General features: G+C 59.6%; 4 protein-coding genes across 4 annotated transcripts; 2 read left to right on the forward strand and 2 right to left on the reverse strand.

The window, feature by feature from the left end:
• Positions 1 to 574: 574 nt before the first annotated feature.
• BJ171DRAFT_533608 (armadillo-type protein) lies at positions 575 to 4,708 on the forward strand. The gene is made up of 9 exons (XM_053112799.1): positions 575 to 1,165; positions 1,409 to 1,609; positions 1,811 to 1,824; positions 2,199 to 2,316; positions 2,587 to 2,787; positions 2,931 to 3,094; positions 3,238 to 3,367; positions 3,591 to 3,868; positions 4,076 to 4,708. Exons 1-9 carry the CDS (start codon positions 941 to 943, stop codon positions 4,533 to 4,535), a joined length of 1,791 nt encoding a protein of 596 aa, XP_052962018.1. The 5' UTR covers positions 575 to 940; the 3' UTR covers positions 4,536 to 4,708.
• Positions 4,709 to 6,075: 1,367 nt separating this feature from the next.
• Positions 6,076 to 12,815, forward strand: BJ171DRAFT_313336 (uncharacterized protein). Its single transcript, XM_053107110.1, has 7 exons — positions 6,076 to 6,364; positions 6,726 to 7,024; positions 7,138 to 7,174; positions 7,255 to 7,291; positions 7,401 to 7,489; positions 7,595 to 11,208; positions 11,323 to 12,815. Exons 1-7 carry the CDS (start codon positions 6,181 to 6,183, stop codon positions 12,337 to 12,339), a joined length of 5,277 nt encoding a protein of 1,758 aa, XP_052962019.1. The 5' UTR covers positions 6,076 to 6,180; the 3' UTR covers positions 12,340 to 12,815.
• Positions 12,816 to 12,833: 18 nt separating this feature from the next.
• On the reverse strand, positions 12,834 to 15,820 carry BJ171DRAFT_449479 (cytochrome P450). The gene is made up of 6 exons (XM_053108205.1): positions 15,495 to 15,820; positions 15,110 to 15,183; positions 14,859 to 14,973; positions 14,613 to 14,640; positions 13,991 to 14,407; positions 12,834 to 13,704 (listed from the first exon to the last, which is right to left on the reverse strand). The coding sequence occupies exons 1-6, from the start codon at positions 15,669 to 15,671 to the stop codon at positions 12,974 to 12,976; spliced, it is 1,542 nt and encodes a 513-aa protein (XP_052962020.1). The 5' UTR covers positions 15,672 to 15,820; the 3' UTR covers positions 12,834 to 12,973.
• A 543-nt stretch (positions 15,821 to 16,363) lies between these two features.
• Positions 16,364 to 17,539, reverse strand: BJ171DRAFT_533614 (uncharacterized protein). Its single transcript, XM_053112800.1, has one exon. It carries the CDS (start codon positions 17,520 to 17,522, stop codon positions 16,431 to 16,433), a length of 1,092 nt encoding a protein of 363 aa, XP_052962021.1. The 5' UTR covers positions 17,523 to 17,539; the 3' UTR covers positions 16,364 to 16,430.
• Positions 17,540 to 18,356: the final 817 nt, after the last annotated feature.

An 18,356-nucleotide genomic window follows, 5' to 3' on the forward strand; every position in this document is an offset into this window, starting at 1 on the left:
CGGATGTTTTTGTTTTATTTTGGTTTTGTTTCTGGATGCCTGTGCCTCCGTGCGGCCGCGGTTCGATTCCCGATGCGGCGGGCTTTGCTGTTTGATCCGCTGTTTGATCCGCTGTTTGCCTGTTCGCTTCCGGGAACGTGTGCTGTTTGCTACTGTTGTTTGTTTGTTTGATTTGTTGTTTGATTTGTTGTTTGATTTGTTGTTTGATTTGTTGTTTGATATCGCTGTTTGACTTGTTGTTTGATATCGCTGTTTGACTTGTTGTTTGATGGTGTTCTGCATGGCTGTCGCTTGGTCTCGGATCGCTCACTCGCTCGCTCGGTCTTGGTCCCATCCCCGTCATGTCCATTCCACATCCCCAACATGTCCATTCCACATCCCCAACATGTCGATTGCATATCCCCAACATGTCGATTGTATATCCCCCGATGTCGACGTTGTATCGATCGACCGTGCGCCGTCACCAGGACCACCGATCGGCCTCTCCTGCTCGCTCCCGCCAGCATCCCTCGCTGCACCGGCTCTCCCGTGCCGCCAGTCCAGACCACTTTGTCTGTTTTTGGCTGGACCCAAGTCCGATCCAACGCGAGGGCGGCGTCGCAGTTTGCGCTTCGGCCCTCGCCGTGGATATATGGATGTGCGCTTTTTGCGCTCTCGGTGCATTGCCCTCGGCCTCTCTCGACATCCTCGTGGGCCGACCATTCTCTCCCCTCTTTGCAGAGGTGTCCCTTTTTTTCATTTTTCATTTTTCATTTTCATTTCTCATTTCTCATTTCTCTCTCTCTCTTTCTCTCTTTGAGGTGCCTCTGTCGGTTCTGGTCTTTCTCAGGCGCTGTTCGATCCATCGGATATCTGTTCTTTCATCGTTTGGCACCTCTTCCTCCTTGCTCTCTGCACATCGCTTCGCAGTCGCCTGCTCCCTCCTTGCCCTCTGCTCGCCATGGCCACTATTGCAAAGCCTGCATCCCTCTCGATGCTTGGTTCTTTCCAGAGCGAGTTGGACTCCGATGCCCAGTATTCGGACGACGACAACGATATCCTCTACAACACCGGGACTGCCGTCGCTCATCGCCGGGAGGCCGACGAGCCCGACGCGGACTTGGCTCTCATCAACCGCAAGTTTTCGACCCAAGTCTCTCTCAGCGGCGCCGCCCCCATTGACCAGGTAAGCCGTGTTCCTCCTCAAAGCCGCTCTGCCCCCACATTTCCTGCGTCGCGACACCATACGATTTGATTCCATCGAAGCCTTGTATCGGGCAGAGACTTCTGGGTGTGTGTGCGAATCTGGGGCCGCCAGCGCCACCACATGCTTGAGCCTCTGCCGTCGTATCAACCATCGCATCATCCATCGCCTCGTTTATAACCATATATTCGGTGTATGGTTTTATCTCCCTACCGCCACGCCCAGGATGCTCTCGACATCAAGAGCATCGCTGCTGCTCTCAAATCTGAAGTCTCGGAATACAACATCCGGGCCGCTGCCGTCATTCGCAAGCACATGTGTCTCAAGGACGTCGACAAGGCCGCCAAGGACGTCATGTCCATCAACATCGCCCTCGAAACTATGAAGTCTTATCTCGTCGATCCCTCGTCTTCTTCGGATCTGCTGGTAGCGTCCGCTTGCTCGCTCCTCCCCCATCGTCCTCGATGCCCGCTTGCCCCGTCTTTTGCCGCTCCCACCCGATCGGGGTCCTCGTCCCTCTCGTTGCTGTCCGGCCCTCGCCGCTGGTCCACCTGATGCGTCGCGTTAACAACGACTGCGCCTTGTCGCTCTGGTTTTCTCGATGCCTTGGGCATCCCGGACATGCAGTACCAAACCGAATGGTAATTCCGGCCGTTCTGGCGCCGTCTGGCTGCTGCTGGTAGGATCCTGCTCTGTCCCATCGCATGCCCGATTGCCGCCCGCGTCGCTCCAATCGACTCCCCGGGTCTTGCCGGGGCACCCTGGCGTTTTGGACGCGGGCGGGTGACATCCAGGCCCGCAACGGATCGGTCGCTTGACATGACTTTGGGGGCTAATGCTGTCGGGTTTTTCTGCTTCAGTACCGCCGAGTCTGCTTTGCCATTTAACCTCGCCGCGGTTAGGCATCGGTTCCTACCACTATCGCCACCCAACGACTGATCGGGAATATACCTTCGCCTCGAAAGCAGCTGTGTCTGCCATTTGTGCTTACCGTTGCCATCACATGAATCTCCAGGGCCATCACCAACATGTGCGCTGGATCCACCGACACCACATCGGTGATCGTCAATGCCGGCTTCATCGAGCCGCTAGCCAGCCTCCTGACGCACGAAGATGGGGCCGTTCGAGTGCAGGTTTGTTGACCGATCGAGTGACGGCGATCTTAATCCCCACAGGGCGGACTCGGCCACATTCCAACCTCCCACATGCAATCCATGTGTGCCCTTCCGTAGCCATGGATCCTTTCTGACCACTTCCCGGTTGTCTGTTCCTCTATGAACTCTGCTGATGTCGATGATATCGCTCGTCACATTCTCGGCACATATACTTTGTTGTGGCGCTCTCCTTTCGGCGTCGCTGTCCACGACAATCGACTCGCGGCGCTTTCTTCCTCGTCTCCTCAGGCCGCGTGGGCTCTCGGAAACATCTGCGGTGATAACGAGCAGTTCCGTAACCTCGTTCTAGAAACAAAACGGGCACTCTACGACATCCTGCACATCTGGCACGGCGACTTTAAGCGACAGCAGGACCGCCCTCTGGCAATGGAGATTGCCGCCTGGGCCGCTTCAAACATGTTCCGCTACAAGGGGCTCGATTGGGATGCGGTGAGTGCGGCAGCGTGCGACGCGCTGGGTTGGTTTTCGCCCGTTGTCTTTACTCCCATGGCTGCTGACTCGGTGTAATCGATTTATTCGGGCATCTCAATCGTTGGCGGTGCGGTGCCACACGGCTCGCGGGTCTTGGGTAGGTATCGCAAATCCCTCAAGTTGTCTATCAAATCCTCTGCGAGACCCGAAATCCCCAGGTCCTGCTCGAGTGTGCGTGGGCGCTCCAGCGTATCTTCAAGGTCAAGCCCGAGGACTTTAAGCTTGTTGATGCCGAATTTTGCAAGACCCTCAACAACATCCTCGCGTAGGTTGCTGCCATGGTGTCGAGGCCAAAGGTGATAGGGTTGGCAAGCTGGCCACGGTTAGAGGATGTGTGCGGCCATAGTATCCGTCGCCTGTCCGCCTGCCCGCCTGTCCGCTGGCCTCACTCTATTCTGGTGCACCCAGACATTTGCTCGACGAGTACAAACACGCCGTCGACAGTGACTTGGAGCATGATGACTACGGCCAACTGATCGCCGCCTTCTTGAAGATCTTTGCAAACATCACATCCAAGGATGATCCGCTCGAGCTCCAGGTGCGATCGCGCGTGTCAGAGATGCTGAGGCGTGGCACTTGGATAGTGTTGCTGCACCTTGTCGAGGATAATGTCGTGGTATCGGCATGTCAACCGCTGCTGTGTCGGGCTGGCCGCCTCGTCGATGGACAGACTGTGTTCTCGTGCCTCTCGCACCACTCCATCTGATCGCCTCCCACTGCCCACGATCTCGATCCACTTCGTGACCATATGCTACTTGCAGATGGTTCTGGACTCGGGACTGCCGTATCTGCTGAGCGGATGCCTCAACATTGCCAACAACCGCATTATTCGCGGCGAAGCCCTTGTCGTGGTCGAAAACATCCTTGCCGGTACCCCTGCCCAGGTCGACGAGGTGATCCGGCGCCAGGAGGGCATGATCAAGTCTCTGCTGGTGATCATATCCGGTCTCGGCGTGCAGAAGGGATACAAATGCCAGCGCTTGGATGCCTTCTCGGCCATGCACAACATTGTCGTCAAGAAGAACTTTGATCACATCAAGTGCGTATGCCCGGTGTTTGTGCGGGATGCCCTGGCGGTGGGCGTGGCTGCTGCTGTCGGTCCGCGCTGGGATCTAGTGGTCTGAATCCGCTCCGGGCCGCCGGGAAACTGTGGTCATGATATGTCCCAGCCCAGCCCAGCCTAACCTCACCTAGCCTGACCTAGCCTGATCGTTTACTGACACCGATGCTGCTTCGATCTATCCAGCATTCTGGTTCAGCAGAGCGCGGTCGAGATGCTCTGTCTGTTCATGCAGGCCCTGATTTCGCCCACTCCGCCGAGCCACGACCCGATGGTGCTGATTCAAGTGATCGACACCATCTACACCATCATGCTCGTCGGCGATGCCCACTCCGAGCAGGGTGGCCGATCGTTCCTGACGGAGATCAGCGGCATGCGGAGCCACGACGCCTTCTTCATTTTCCAGGCAGCCCACTATGCCCTCCCGGCGCTTCTTGCTCGGGACCGCCACAAGCAGTCGGACGATACAAGCCAGCGCGATACCAAGGGCGTCAACGCCGAGAGCCTGAAGCGCAAGGCCCAGCGCCGCCTCGGGGCCCTGATGGAGCGGGTGTGTCGTAGCGAGTACGATGCCTGGTATACCAAGGAGCTCGGCCAGTGTGTGAACGAGTTTGGCGGGATGCAAGTGGATAATGATGCGGTATAAGCCAGGGGACTCGCCACCGGCAGACAAGAATGGAAATCAAGGGATATTGAGTGAAATCAAATGAGTGAAACGGCGGGGACATATCCCATGTTTGAGGTCGATGACCGCGCTGTTGTCCTGCTGGATCCCGAATACACATTGTGATCAGTCTCGCCCACCGTCAACGGCGACAATCCTCGGGGCTGCTGATTGTTACGAGTGTTGTCGCTGTTGTTATCGCTGTCGTTGTTGTTATCGTTGTCGTTGTTATTGTTGTTTTGTGGAGCTGTCATTTCGGACTGGCTGCTGCATGGACACACATCGGCCGTGCTATGCATTCGCCTATCGATCTGTCGACGTATCCGCTGCACAGCTCTTTACACCTCCGATGCGGTATACACATCGATTGTACATCTGTCGACACACCGACTGCACATTTGTCGACACACCGATTGCACACCGATTGCACACCGACTGCACATCGATTGACACATCCATCATCGGCCCATCCATTGCCGCTGACCCGTCGTCCCATCCCCCCCCCTCGCGTCGATCCGCTGACTCATGCCCGCCAGGCGCGATCGTTTGGTCTTCAAAAGACCTCTGTCTTCCCGCCGGCTGCTCCTGAACATCTTTCTCCATCTCGCAACCCAGGTCGTCCGCCGTCCGACCCCGCGCCCCCCAAGCCTGCCTCTCGGCCTCGTGTCCACCGGCTGTATTCGCACAGGCTTCCCCGCAATTTTTGGTCTCGTCTTTTTTTGGTTCAGTGTCGTGGGCTCGCCGCCGCGATATCGCCTCCGAACGGTCTCGTCCTGCCGCAGTTCGACACCTGGCGATTGCCATCAACAATCATCATCAGCGATTGCCATCGGACTTGTTCGACTCAACCCGCCTCACGGCTATTTATTATCCATTTGTCTGGACGCAAGCGGTACGTCGCCGCCCTCTGTCTTCGCAAGCCATTCGCCCTCCCATCGTTCCGTCTGTCTTCGTCTCCTTGTGCTTCTGTTCTCTCTCTCTCCTTCCTCCTCTCCCCTCCCTTCCCCTCCATATTCCTTGATTCGTTGTGCATGTCCCGATGCCGCCCCATTCCTGCTTCCAGGAGCCAGTCTTCACCCTGCTCAGAGGGGGACCCGTTCGGCGCTCGGGGTCTCCGTCTTGGTCGCGATTCAAGCAGGCCGGTCGACTGCAATCGGCTGCATGTCCGCCGACTTGCACTCTGCCGCTCCGTCGCCGCCATTCTCCCTGATTCGCCTTCTGCGGACAGAGCTGCCTTCTGCACGCGGGCCTGCTGATACGCCAGGTCGCCGCCCGACCATTAATCTTGCCCTTCAGTTTTCACCGCCCGCCTCGTCCTCTGGCTGGACTCCTTTGCCTGGCTGCTCCCTCTTTGCGGCTGGCGCTTGCCTGCCTGAGCTTTCGTGTTCCGCTCCTGCGACTCACCTCTCTGCCTAATCTCGTCCATCCGGCTTCCTGCCTGGGCCGTCCGTTCAACCTGCGCTCCTCTGTGGGGCTTGCTTGCTTGCTTGCCTGCCTGCCTGCCTCTGGGATTCTTTGGCTGTCTACCCATCGCTGGCCGGTCCACTCGCGCACACCGTCTCCGGCCCTCCTCCTTGGACTCGCCATCCTGCCTGACGCAGTCGATTGCCATCCGTGAACGTCACTCATGATATCCGGAGCAATGGATCCTCTTCCCTCCTCCTCGGGCGGCCACCACCACCACTACCAGTCCAACAGCGGGGCTTTCCCTGCTAGCTCGAAACTGTCTTCACGATCCGGTGGTCCCGCGGCCTCGGGGAAACCAGTGGGCTCGCACAAGCCTGGCGGTCTGGTATCGTCTGGTCACTATGGTAGGCCTCTTGCCGCTTGCCGCTTCCGTCAACTCGGGAGCTATCACGGGCTGCTGGATCTCTGCGGCATTCTCCGGCGTTATAATCCAGTGACATTATCCAGTGACATAATCCAGCGGTATAATCCAGCAGCATCGGCTTTCCCTTTTGTCCCTTGCTATTTGCTGGCCGCAACTTCAATATCTGCGACGATCGCCCCACCCCCCCATCCACATCTACTCTTCCTACAAAGCCTTTCGCATTTGATTATTTCGTTCCGTCGATGCACTTGGCATTTGTGCCCTTGCGCAGTGCTCGCGCTGGTCGGCTGTACATCGCGGATGCTAATTTCTCGTTGTTTCTCGATGATCATCCTCGACAGCTTCCCGCAACAACCACACCCCGGGCTCATCCAAGCCGAGGCTGCAGTCCGCCATGATGGTTGCCCCTCCACCCGTTGATTTACCCAGTCTCCGACGTGAAAATCGGGTCGAGGCCGTCCAGCTCAGTTTGGCGGCCTCGGCAGCCGCACATAGCACTGAATCGCCCAAGGAGCCGGTAAAGCCCGCTGCTCCCGATTCCGCTCCCCCAAGCGCCCCCAAAGCTAAAACCTGGGGCACGATCGCGTCTTCGTCTCCGAGCTCATCGGACCATCCAGCGGACTCCAAGTCAGCGCCTGATGTGAGTCTGTCGGACGGGATTCAGCCTTGGTTGTCGCTTGCATCCTTGCGGTGCTCGCCGATCATTTTCATCCTCCATGTGCTGATGCGATCGCCGTCTTTCCTTTCGTCCAGGCTTTGCACACAACGCAGGCGTCCTCTCGACCTCGAGGTAGATTGTGGTTCATTTCGCTTCTGCATCCAAACGTCTCGGTCCATGTTTGTTGATCATGTCCATATTCATCCTGCTAGATTCGGCCGACCCAGCTCGGGTCAAGAACGATCAGGAGTCAGTATCGGTCCTGTTGACTGCCTTGTACTGTGCTCGGCCCCCAATTCCCGTCGATTTGAAACGTTATCACTAACGCATCTCTGTGATGGTCGTTCTTGCTCGCCAGACTCACCGAAGAACACGAGCATCTGACCTGGGTCGACGACGAAGAGATGGATTTCACCAAGATGCCCGTTTTCGAGGACTCGATCGATGGTGGGTCGCGTCTCTCTGGGTCTGGTGGCGCACGGCTTGATCTCTATTGTGTGTCGCTTCTCTGACCTCCCAGCCTCTGTGGCGACTGCGGCCGTGTCTCTGTAGATGGCGCCAAACCGCTGTCTTCCCAGGAGCTTCCTCTCGCTTCCGACTCGGCCGCTTCTGGTCCAGCAGCTGCCGATTCGCACGAAAAAGGCGAGCCCCTCGAGCCAACTCGCGATCAGAGTGTCGACGGAGATCCGGGCGCACATGAAGATTCAGAGTCTCGGTGGCAGTCCGGTTCCTCAACTACGCATCGCCGGTACGACGACCGTGATTATCCCGATGACGGCTACCGCGACCGCAGTCGATACCGTGACTCCCACTGGACTCCGGCTTCTTCATCGTACCGATCGCAAGAGGACTACCGCTCCAGTTCGGGCAGCGGCTACAGAGAGCCTTCGTACGACCGACGAGACTGGAGACAAAACTCGTTTCGTCGGGGCTCAAGCTCGCGGTACGACGCCGACGACCGATATGACGGCCGACGGGGCCATGTGGATGCGTCATATGGCCACGATGATCGAGCGAGCGACCATCACCGTCCCTATCACAACGATCAACGTCCGCCGCACAATCGGGACGCCTCTTCCAGTCGGCCCGACGAGCCGGGCTCACACGACGCGCGAGATCACCACAATTACCACGATTCCCGGGAGCCCAGCGATCACCCCCGCGACCCCTACGACCGGCACGACCAGCCCGAGCGCAGAGACCGATACGAGCGACATGATCGCTACGATCGCCACGACCGATACGACCGCCACGACCGCTACGAGCGACTTGGTCGCTATGACCGGCCTCCCGATGACCAGTATGCCGCTCACGACCACCGACGCGAGCCGCGATACGGCCGTTCCGACTATGGCTATGCGAGGGGCTCTCGAGGTGATAGCGTCCGATCCCGACCGCCGGTCGACTCAGACTCCAGAAACGAAGGCACGGGCACGAGCGCCTGGCGCCGCGAGGACCGCGGGGCCCCGCCTAACCATTCTGCCGATAGCGAAGCAAAGTCGCCTCGCTCCGTGACGATATTGCGGAACGAACAGCACGTGTCGCCAAACGACGACGACGGCAGCTTGGCTGAGCCGCGGGCTGTTGTCGATGGCGCTCACCCCCCTGGCTCTCCAAGTGCCATGAATGAGGATGCATCGCATGCCGACAAGCCGAGCGGCCGTGCAGAGCTCTCCGCTTCGTCGTCCACGGCCTTCGGTGCGGCGTCTCGAAACAACCAAGCCCTCAAGATCGAAGACTTTGACTCTGTCCTTGGTCATCTGAAGCTGATGATCAAACGCGATGGCCCTTCGCCCCAGGCTGATGACGCTGACACGGCTGATTCCAAGAAGGAGCCCACAAGAGCCACAGGCAACCAGAGGCGTCCCAGTCCAGCGCTGGCCTTGGCTGAAGGCGCAGGCACACAATCCCCGGACTCTGACTCTCACCAAACGACGGACTCATCCGAGTTGCTCCCTGCACCCTCGCAAGAGACAGGCGGAGCCGAGCCTGTTCGCAACGCGGCCCCTGACACGGCTTTGACTGCGGTTGTCGGCGGCGATTCCGCACCGCAGGTGTCCTTAGGATCAGGGGACCATGCGATGGAGGTGGAAAGTGCCGTGTCTGGCCCTCGTCGCGGCCAGCCGTCGTCTGAGCAGAGCAAAGGCCGAGGGGGCTCAAGGACACGACGATCCGCCGCGCAGTCGGAGCGCAAGGAGCTGGACAACTGGCGAGACCGAGATACCAGCAAATCGTCGGCAGTCGCCAGCCCTGGAGGCTCTTCACGCAAGTCCAGCACGCCTGGTCGGCTCAACTCGGCCGGCTCCGACTCACAACGTCGGCGACAGGGTTCTGGCGGAACTTCCCGTTCTGGACGGTCAGAGTCAGAACGGCAGCCTCGATCGTCGGCCAGGTCTGGCGACGACGGCGTCAAGGCGGCTCGCGAACAGCACCCGACCGTCGACTCGGCGCCTGAGCGGACACGTACTGCGGCCAAGGACGTGCTTGGTCGAGAAAAGCAGTCGCAATCGCCTGTGCCGACCACCCCGACCAAAGAAGCCGAGCGGTCTGCACATTTGGGTTCTGCAAACTCTGGCCAGCTCCAGGCATCTCGCGACGAGAGCCACGACTCTGCTCTGAGTGGGGGCGCAATCGCTGCTCCTGGCCAGACAGCCAGCGCCGATGGGTCCTACTTGATCCCGATTCCCAGCACAGTCGACCGCAGCAAAAAGCTCACCTTCATCGTGTCCGACAGCATCGACGAGGCTGACTGCACCGACACAACGAGTGGTGTGGGCGACGCGCCCTCCGAACCTCCCGCGGCTTCAGTTTCATCGCAGCAGCGGCAGCTCTCACCCCCGCAGCAACCCCGGGTCCCAGGCCAGACTGACGGCACTTGGCCAGCCGCAAGTCGGCGTGCTGCACCGAGCTCGTCATCGCCCGCCTCATTCGACAACACAACCACCACATCGGCGCAACCTCCAATCAGTCGACTGTGGCCGACTGGGCCCGATTCCAGCGTCGCAGCCGAGAATGTATCCGCGCCTACCGACTCCCCAGATGGCTTCGACAACAGCATCGCCGATCTCGACGCCGACATTCCGGCGCACATCCTCGGCAACCTGGAGCGAGTCGTCAAAGACAACGAAATCCCTGCAATCGGCGTTGGCTCGGCACTGCTAAGCTCCCCCAACCCACCTTACGATGACATCAATCCAGCGACGACGCACTCCAACGGGCCATCCTCGTCGGGCCACCGGCGACTCGGGGCGCCACATGCTCACGACGCCCACGCACATTCCACCGAGAAAAAGCCTCTGCACGGCGGTGCACCTCGCCCTGGTAATGGCTACGGTGCTAGGATCGGCCCACACGGCATGGGCAGCTTGGGCCCGCATCCCGTTCCGCAGATGGCCATAGTGGGCATGCCTCCGATGGTCGTGTCCACCAAGCCACCGACAGTCACGGCCGGCTACGCCCCGCATTATGGAGACATGTACAACCCGCCGGGCATCCCTGGCGTACAGCCGCCGGGCTTCCCGCCACAATATGTGCTCATTCCCCACCAAATGTTCTCGCGGCCGCCTCCGCCTTATGGCCAGTGGATCGTTGGCCCTCCGCCGGTAGCGGCCATGGTCCCACAACCCCATCCTGGCTCGTCGGGATCGCCAGCAGCTCCAGGGCTCTCGGCAGTTGGCATGCACCCCGCGCACTCGTCCAAGCATCACGATGCGGGCTCGCACCATTTGCCGCACGAGACCAAAGGCGGCCGTTATCCGCATGCGGGCTTGTCGGCATCGCCCGCGACGCTGGCGCTTGCTTCTGTGCCCATCGTGCGGCCCGACCCTCAATTCGGAGCGCCCAAGATGGGGCCGCTTGGCATGAAGGGCACCGTAGCCACCTCCAGTGCTGTGCCGACGATCTACCCCGTGCACGAAGGGTATCCAGGTCCAGCCTTTTCGGCCTCGCCCTATCCGTTCTATCCGGCTTCGTTCAAGCATTACATGCCACCACCACCGCCGCCGATTGATCCGGCCGATCCGGCCTACCAGAGCTATCTTGCCCATGGCAACAACTTTGCACGGGGACACCAACGCAAGCACTCCAACTCGAGCCACAGCTCCAATCATGGCAGAGTTCCCCCCGGCCAGCATGGGCCCAAGTGGACTGGACACGCATCCTCGGAGGTGGGTCTTTCTTTGGTTCTGGTGATGGGTCCTGTGACGGCTTTGGTTGATGCTGCTACAATATGCTGCTGCCTATACTGAGGGTCTCGGTGCATTGGTGATGCTGCCTTCCAGGTCCGCGTCGAAACCTCGAGCAATATCGAGACAGCGTCTGCTCAGTCTGGTGCAAATGTCGACCACCCCGCCGCCTCCGATGTGGCGGCGTCGGACGCAAAAGCTCGTGGCGAGAGCGACCAGGTCTCGGGGCCTTCCCTGGCCTTGAGCGACCCGGGCTTGGCTGTCGCCGAAACCGCCAAGGGCGTAAAGTCGGGTCCGGCCGCTGTGGTCCAGTCTGATTCTGTCGTCTCGGCACAGCGGCCGACGAATCAGACTATCGCCGCTCGTCCCCATCAAGATAGATTCAAGGCGCCTCGATCCGGGCAGGGACATGGCCACGAGAATGGAGCATCCAAGACGACCGTGCAAGTCGGCCCGAGCAAGCTCCAGGTCCAGTACTCGTACAACTCGACACAGCCCAGCGCCAGCCTTGCGACTGAAGCATTGCCCGATGGGGCGGTTGACTCTAAGCTGCAACCCAAGAGCGAGGCAAGCAGCGCACCGGCGACGCAGAAGCACCGGACTGACGGCGAGACTCACCGCCCGGCCTCATCCCTCAGCCACCGCCGCGCCAGTGCTTCCAGCGATCGGACCCAGCTGATCTCGACGACGAGCAAGATCTCCAACATGACCGTGACACGATCGGTGGTTCCCCGGACAGCAACAGCAACAGCAACAGCAGCAGCGCCAGCGGCGACGACCACAACCACATCCGCTGCCGCGGAAAGTAGAGAAAGCAGCGCGGCGGTGGCTGTACCCGAGATCAGTGTGCCTGCCTCGGGAGACTCTGAAAAACCTCACCAGGACCTCACGGATGCACCTCGCGGCCTGCCACGGCGTCAGCACAGCGATGGGCAACAGAAGCACCGCAACTCGAGCCGGGGCCGCGGCTCATTCTCGCGGTCGTCATCTGGCCGAGGTCGAGGTGGCGGCGGTGGCAGCGGCAGTGTCCACCATGGCTACTCGCGCAGTCTCGACAGCAGCTCTGACATATCGGGATCTCGATCGAGTCGCCCGCCTCGAGACAAGAACTGATCATGGACCACCCATCCGTGAGAAACACGGGAGAGGACTCTGTCTCTCCTCTGGTGGCTCGCGCGAGCGTGGTCGCCGTGTGTGCTTGTATATGTGTTGTTGCCATTGCTTTCTTGTTGATGCTGTTTCCTCTCCCAGTCCTTCTCCTTCTTCCTTGCCCTTCTTTCCCACTCTTGACCGGTCTGTCTCACACACTTGGTTCATTTGTCTGATTCGGCTTGTCTGCGTCTGGCTTTTCAGTTTTCTTTTCCTTCATTTCTTCTGGGCTGCATGTGCTTCCTTGCCTTTGACTCTCCGCTGTTGACGAGAAAAGCATGAGAATATCAAACCGGTCTCCTCGCATACACAGAATTGGCTGGATGGATGCGTAGACGAGCGAGAGGAAGGCCGTCAGCGGACAAGGAGTGGGCCTGTGCAAGCTCACCACTTCTGCGTCGCTTCTGGCTCGCTTCTGGAATCAATGTGTACATACAAAACAAATGAAAGTGTTTATTGTGGATAGGGAAAGAATTTGGCCTCCGTCCTCAGAAACACATGGGGTGCTTCCTGCTCGTCGCACTGTGTTCTCCCTTCGCCTCCTTCTCCCTGTTCTTGCGCTGATCGGAGGATGTAGATGGGAAGAGGGGGGAAAGGCTTACTCCCTCTTGACCATAATCACGCGCGGCGGGCGGATCGTCTTGAGGGTGATCAAGCTCTTGGCTTCGAGGCACTCGGCCTCGGTGACGCCCGGGATGGGTCGCCAACTGTAGCGCTGGACGATCCGAGCCAGAGCACAGACGTACTCGACCTGGGCAAACTTTTGGCCGAGACAGGCGCGCGGACCGACGCTGAAGGGCACAAAGGCATTGCGGTTGTAGGGCTCGAGGAAGCGGTCGGGCCGGAAGCCGTCTGGGTCAGGCCCCCAGTACTTGGGGTTGCGGTGGAGCGTGGCTGCGTCAATGTACACCTCGGTGTCGGAGTCGATGGTGTAGTTGCCGAGCTGCTGGGTCGTGCGGGTGCATTTGGGGATCAGGGTGACGGGCGGGAACAGACGCAGGATTTCGTTCATGACGGCCTGTGTGTAGACGAGGCTCGAGTAGTCCTTGTATTCGGGATCGCGGCCCTGCAGAACGGTGGAGACTTCGGCAAACAGCTTGTCTTGGACCTCGGGGTGGTAAGCAGCGATGGCGAGCGTGAAGGTCAGGGCGTTGGCGGTGGTTTCGTGGCCCGCAAACATGAAGATGAAGGCGTTGCCGATCAGTTCCGTCTCGGTCAGCTTGCCAATGTCTTCGTCGGCGGCACAGACGAGGTTCTCGAGCAGGTTTGTCTTGGTCTGGCCCGAGGCCTTGGCATCCGCAATGAACTCTCTCATGTACACGACGAACTCTGTTGGCGGAGGCCGAGACACAGGGAAGGAGGGAGGAGGCGGCATGGCCGAATCAGCGGTGGTCAATCAAGCAAAGTCGATGCGCCCTAGCTATTTCCAGTTGCAGCATCTCTGGCTATTTCCAGTTGCAAGATATCATCTCTGTCGCCGCGCAGGTGGGCCACTCTGCTTGGCCTGTTTGCGGTCCAAGGTTGAATTGTTCGTCCTGCTCTCGATTCACCACCGCGCAGCCCTTTGACCTGGCATTGCCTGCACTCTCTGGGGAGGCGGCGCCTGGCAACATACCACTGAACCCGGTCTTGATGCTGGCAAGGCCCGTGAATGGAAGCGAATACGCCCAGTCGGGGAGGATCAGGTAGACAGGCAAGTGGTGCGACATGATCTCGAGCGATGCCTTGAGCGTTATCTTGTGGCCCTTGGGGATCGTGGCCTCGTCCTGGCTCCATTGGAGGGGCTTGCCATAGGCGGCCGCGGAGAACACCGAGAGCGCGAGGTTCATGGCATCGTCCGAGGCCACGATGGTGGTCTCGCGCTTGCCGTCGACGGTGGTCTGGGCGGCGGCGTCCCAGGCCCTGAACATCTCGTTGGTGACGTCGATGGTGGAGTTGTGCACGAGCATGTTGTTCTTTTCAGAAAACTGCGGGGCGCTGATCTTGCGGTGGCGTCTCCATATCTCTCCGCCGGTGGTGACGACATTGGGGCCTGTGGAAGCGAGGCGGCGTCAGAGACAGGGCCAGGACTCGGCTGTGGGCTGCGAGTGCCATGGTCGAACGGGCAGGCCGTGGATCGATGCAGTTCAACTCGCGCCGATTGGCCGATGTGATGAGAAGGTCGAGAGAGGGATGGGCGGACGGGCAGACGGAAGGACGGATGGCAGACAGGGAGACGCCGCTTGCACAACGCATACCAAAGATGTCGAGGAGGACGTAGATTTCCTATGGCAAAGTCGATGCGAATTGGAACAGCGGCGAGTCAGCTCCAGGAGACCAAGAAAAGGCTGGCACGAGTGCTTGGGTGTGGGTGAAACGGATCGGTGCCAGAGTGCTGTAACGGAGGTGGGTGGTGCTTGGCGAAGGGACTGGCCCATGCATCGATGTGGCGCTATGGGTTGACCGCGGTGCAGCAGGGCAGACGAACACTCGGCAAAGCTCACCGTAGGCTTGGGAAAGTCCTCGCGACGATCAAAGATGATCTTGGCGAGGTCAGGGTTGGCCACAAAGACATATTTCTTGCCGCCAAAGACACTGAAGATGAGATCGTCGGTTGCGCTGCGGGACGGGACGGACGTGTTCAAGAGCACCGCTGGTCAGACTGGGCTGGAGACAGCAGGACGGGCGACTCTGCTGTCCGAATGATGCCGCTGGTGCAATCCGACGGCGAGGGCGATGCGAACGGGCCGCTTACTATTCGCGGTACTGCTTGTAGCCCTTCTTCCACTCCCAGTTTTCGTGCCAGGTCATCCAATCGGTTGGGATTATCTGCGAAGGAAACGCAGCGTTGGCGGTGGAGCCAGACGGAGGTGGATTGGAGCGAAAACAGCATTGAATAGGGTGTTGGTGACAGGCGGCAGCGGCAGCCAATGCAGATGAACAGAGTGTTGGAGCGACAGAGCAGAGCGCTGACCACTCAATGGCGATATGGCAAGGGCGAGAAGATGTGACCATCCATGTCGTTCGAAAGAAGCAGATACAGGACGCAGACGGAGTGGGGTACCTGCTGCAAAGCGACAGGAGCCAGACAAGCACAACAGAACCCGACTGGCAAGTTCCGTCGGATATCAACCACATACCATGCTCAAGATACGGTTCAGAGGATTGATAAACTGGTGGGCGATCTTGTGGCTCGGGGAGATGCGTCGGACCCGCCGGAGAGTAGCGACGTGGTTGACAACGGAGCTCAAGACTCGGTAGGCGACGTATGCGGCGACGGCAGCACCGGCATAGCGATAGACAGCGAGGGAGCTCATTCGAATGAGGCGTGGACAGGGTCGATGAGGTGTGAACGGGGTGTGGACGCGATGAGATAGAGTGTGATAAAATTCGGTGCGGTGCAGTGCGATGCGGTGCGATGGAATGCGATGAGATGTGACGGGATGGACTCGATGTTATATTCGGCGGCTGCTGAGAAATGACGGAGGAAACGGGCGGCCGTGGAGTCCGTTGGAAGGCCATTGTGTGCCCGCGTGCAGTTTTACCGCGTTCCCATCAACTGCAACGGCGTGTTGGCGGAAGCGCAGGACGACGTTGAACGATGGTGTCAAGCGATGGTGTTACGCGATGGTGTTAAGCGATGGCATTTAACGATGACATTTAACGATGGTGGCCTGTCATCTCTGCCGATGTGCTATCACGCTATTGCAGAGCACATCGGTTTGCACCCATGGGCTCGCAGCCGACGAGCCGCCGACTTGCCGTCGTTTCGATTTACCGCACATCCCGTGACCCATCCGCACATCCGCGCATCCGGCCACAACTGCACTCGGACTGCCTGTGGAGCCAAGTTCCGCGCGCTTGGTCGGCCTTGAGGGCGGCAAATCGGCTGAACGGGAGTGCACAAGCCCGGTGGCGCGGCCATCTGGTTGCCACAACCGCTCCCGTATCCACCATCGCCGCCACCACCACCAACACCAGCAGCTCGTTGTGGATTGCACTCCATTCTGCGTATGTCACAAACGTTTTAATCACATCCGATCTGCTGTACTGATTCTGCCGGCCACCGCGGGCGCTCACATCGGCCGGTGGTTCTGGTGCGGGTGCAAGTGCTGCAGCATTTGCATCTCCTGGTGCACTTGCGGGTCCAGCATCGGCGCATCCCAGTACCCTGGCCAGTGCAGCGTTTGCGGATGATGCGGCGCTGGCCAGGGCAGCATGCCCGGGCCGTGAGGCATCTGCGGGGTCGGGTACATTTGCGGTCCCGGCGGCTGGTACGCAAGCGGGCTGTGGTGTTCTTGCCAACTCGGGTGTCCTTGCGGGCTCATCGCTTGAGGATTCTCGTGCCCTTGCGGCTGCATCTGTGCCTGTCGCAGCATCTCCAGGCTTTGCTGCATCTGCAGGTTCTGCTGTTCCAGCTGCTCCATCCGCGTCTTCATGGACGAAATGAGATCCGCCTGCTCCTTTGCATGCATCAGATGGTCGATCGCGGGCTGTGGGTATCCCACCGGCGGCACATTGACATTGCCATCCCTCGGGAGGTACCCAGGCCACACAGCGTGGTCCAGGTTGGACATATTCATCTGGGCTGCTACCGGCCAAGAGGCGGTCGCAGCGCTTTGCTGTGGCGTGCTTAGCATTTGTCCTGACAGGCTGGCCAGCGACCCGGACGATCGTGCAGCTGTGAGGCCCGGTGTGCGGTTGCCAAGAGACGCGAGCGCTTGGCCATGCGACAAGGAAGCCGACCGCGGGTTCGAGAGGCTGGACGAGAGGTCGATGATGGTCCATAGCGAGGGCCGATTCTCAGCCGACCTGGGGGGCTTTGCGCCAGATTGGGGTTGCTTGGCGCTCGATTGGGATGGCGGTGGTTTTTTGGATGCCTTGGTGTCGGTGTGCGCTTTCACCAGCTCCACAGCCGCGTCCGAGTCTTGGTACTCGTCGTCCTGCTCGTCGGCTTCTCTTTCGGAGGTGTGGCTGCTGCCATCTTCGTCGGAGGTGTCCTCGATCGACAGCCGCGACTGTTGGGCTGTAGACGGAGAAATGATGCGCGTTCGAAGGCCAGGTCTCCTCGACGTCCTCTCGATCAGTTCCAACGGCGGCGCTGGCTTTGGTCTCGGCATTGCTGGATGAGATGGGTGGTGTTTGTCCGGCAACTGAGGCAGCTCCATCAACGGCTCCGTCAACGGCTCCATCAACGGCTCCGTCAACGGCTCCATCAACGGCTCCGTCAACGGCTCCGTCAACGGCTCCATCAACGGCTCTATCGGCGGCTCTATCAGCGGCTCCAGCAAGTCCGGTGCGTCTTGCGGTTGATGGGTGTATACCGAGGCCGGCTGTGATTCACTCTGGCTGGGCCTTCCTCGACCCCGCCCTCGTCCTCGCCCTGGCGGTCGACCACGGCCGCGGCCGCGGCCACGCCCTCGCTTTGCGGATTCGTCGAGCCTTGGTCGTCCTCGTCCTCGCTTCACCGAATCTTCAAGCCTTGGCCGTCCCCGTCCCCGCTTCATCGACTCTTCAAGCCTTGGCCGCCCACGCCCCCGTTTGACCGGCTTCTCGGGCTGTGATGGGCCTGGCTGCCCGGACTCTGGCTCTTGGTCGCTGAGCCCTTGTAGATGTTGACTGGCACGCTTTTGCGCAAGCCGTTGCGATCCTGGCCGTTCTGGAATGATAATGTCAATCATCGTCTCGATTTTGATGCACTCACGAGATGGAGATCGGCGCAGAGGTGACTTGCTACCTGGGTGGCCGGCTGCCATGGAGTCGTCCCGGCAAGTCCGAGGCTCATCCTGATCACCTTCGGGATGATCACTTTCGGCGCGATTGTTGTTCTGGGAGTTGCTGTCATCGTGGTCGCTTTCGTCGAAAAATACGCCCTCGGACTCGACCTCAGACATCTCGGAATCGCTATCTTGAAGCTCGAGCTCATCGGATTCGGCCTCCTCGGATTCGGTTTCCTCAGCCTCGGTTTCCTCAGACTCGCTCTCGTAATCAGACGGCTTCCG

This window comes from Polychytrium aggregatum (assembly GCF_025602895.1).
Source record: "Polychytrium aggregatum strain JEL109 chromosome Unknown BJ171scaffold_91, whole genome shotgun sequence".
In the NCBI taxonomy this organism is placed as follows: Eukaryota; Fungi; Chytridiomycota; class Chytridiomycetes; order Polychytriales; genus Polychytrium; species Polychytrium aggregatum.

Excerpts from the sequence above, each read along its gene's own strand:
- BJ171DRAFT_533608 (XM_053112799.1), top strand. The coding sequence starts at position 941 with ATGGCCACTATTGCAAAGCCTGCATCCCTCTCGATGCTTGGTTCTTTC. Across the intron at positions 2,788-2,930 it reads AGGGGCTCGATTGGGATGCG|GTATCGCAAATCCCTCAAGT; the intron begins GTGAGTGCGGCA and ends GGTCTTGGGTAG. Across the intron at positions 3,095-3,237 it reads ACCCTCAACAACATCCTCGC|ACATTTGCTCGACGAGTACA; the intron begins GTAGGTTGCTGC and ends TGGTGCACCCAG.
- BJ171DRAFT_313336 (XM_053107110.1), top strand. The coding sequence starts at position 6,181 with ATGATATCCGGAGCAATGGATCCTCTTCCCTCCTCCTCGGGCGGCCAC. Across the intron at positions 7,490-7,594 it reads TTTCGAGGACTCGATCGATG|ATGGCGCCAAACCGCTGTCT; the intron begins GTGGGTCGCGTC and ends GTGTCTCTGTAG. Across the intron at positions 11,209-11,322 it reads CTGGACACGCATCCTCGGAG|GTCCGCGTCGAAACCTCGAG; the intron begins GTGGGTCTTTCT and ends GCTGCCTTCCAG.
- BJ171DRAFT_449479 (XM_053108205.1), bottom strand. The coding sequence starts at position 15,671 with ATGAGCTCCCTCGCTGTCTATCGCTATGCCGGTGCTGCCGTCGCCGCA. Across the intron at positions 15,184-15,494 it reads TGAACCGTATCTTGAGCATG|ATAATCCCAACCGATTGGAT; the intron begins GTATGTGGTTGA and ends TTTCCTTCGCAG. Across the intron at positions 14,408-14,612 it reads CGTCCTCCTCGACATCTTTG|GCCCCAATGTCGTCACCACC; the intron begins GTATGCGTTGTG and ends TCGCTTCCACAG.
- BJ171DRAFT_533614 (XM_053112800.1), bottom strand. The coding sequence starts at position 17,522 with ATGGAGCTGCCTCAGTTGCCGGACAAACACCACCCATCTCATCCAGCA.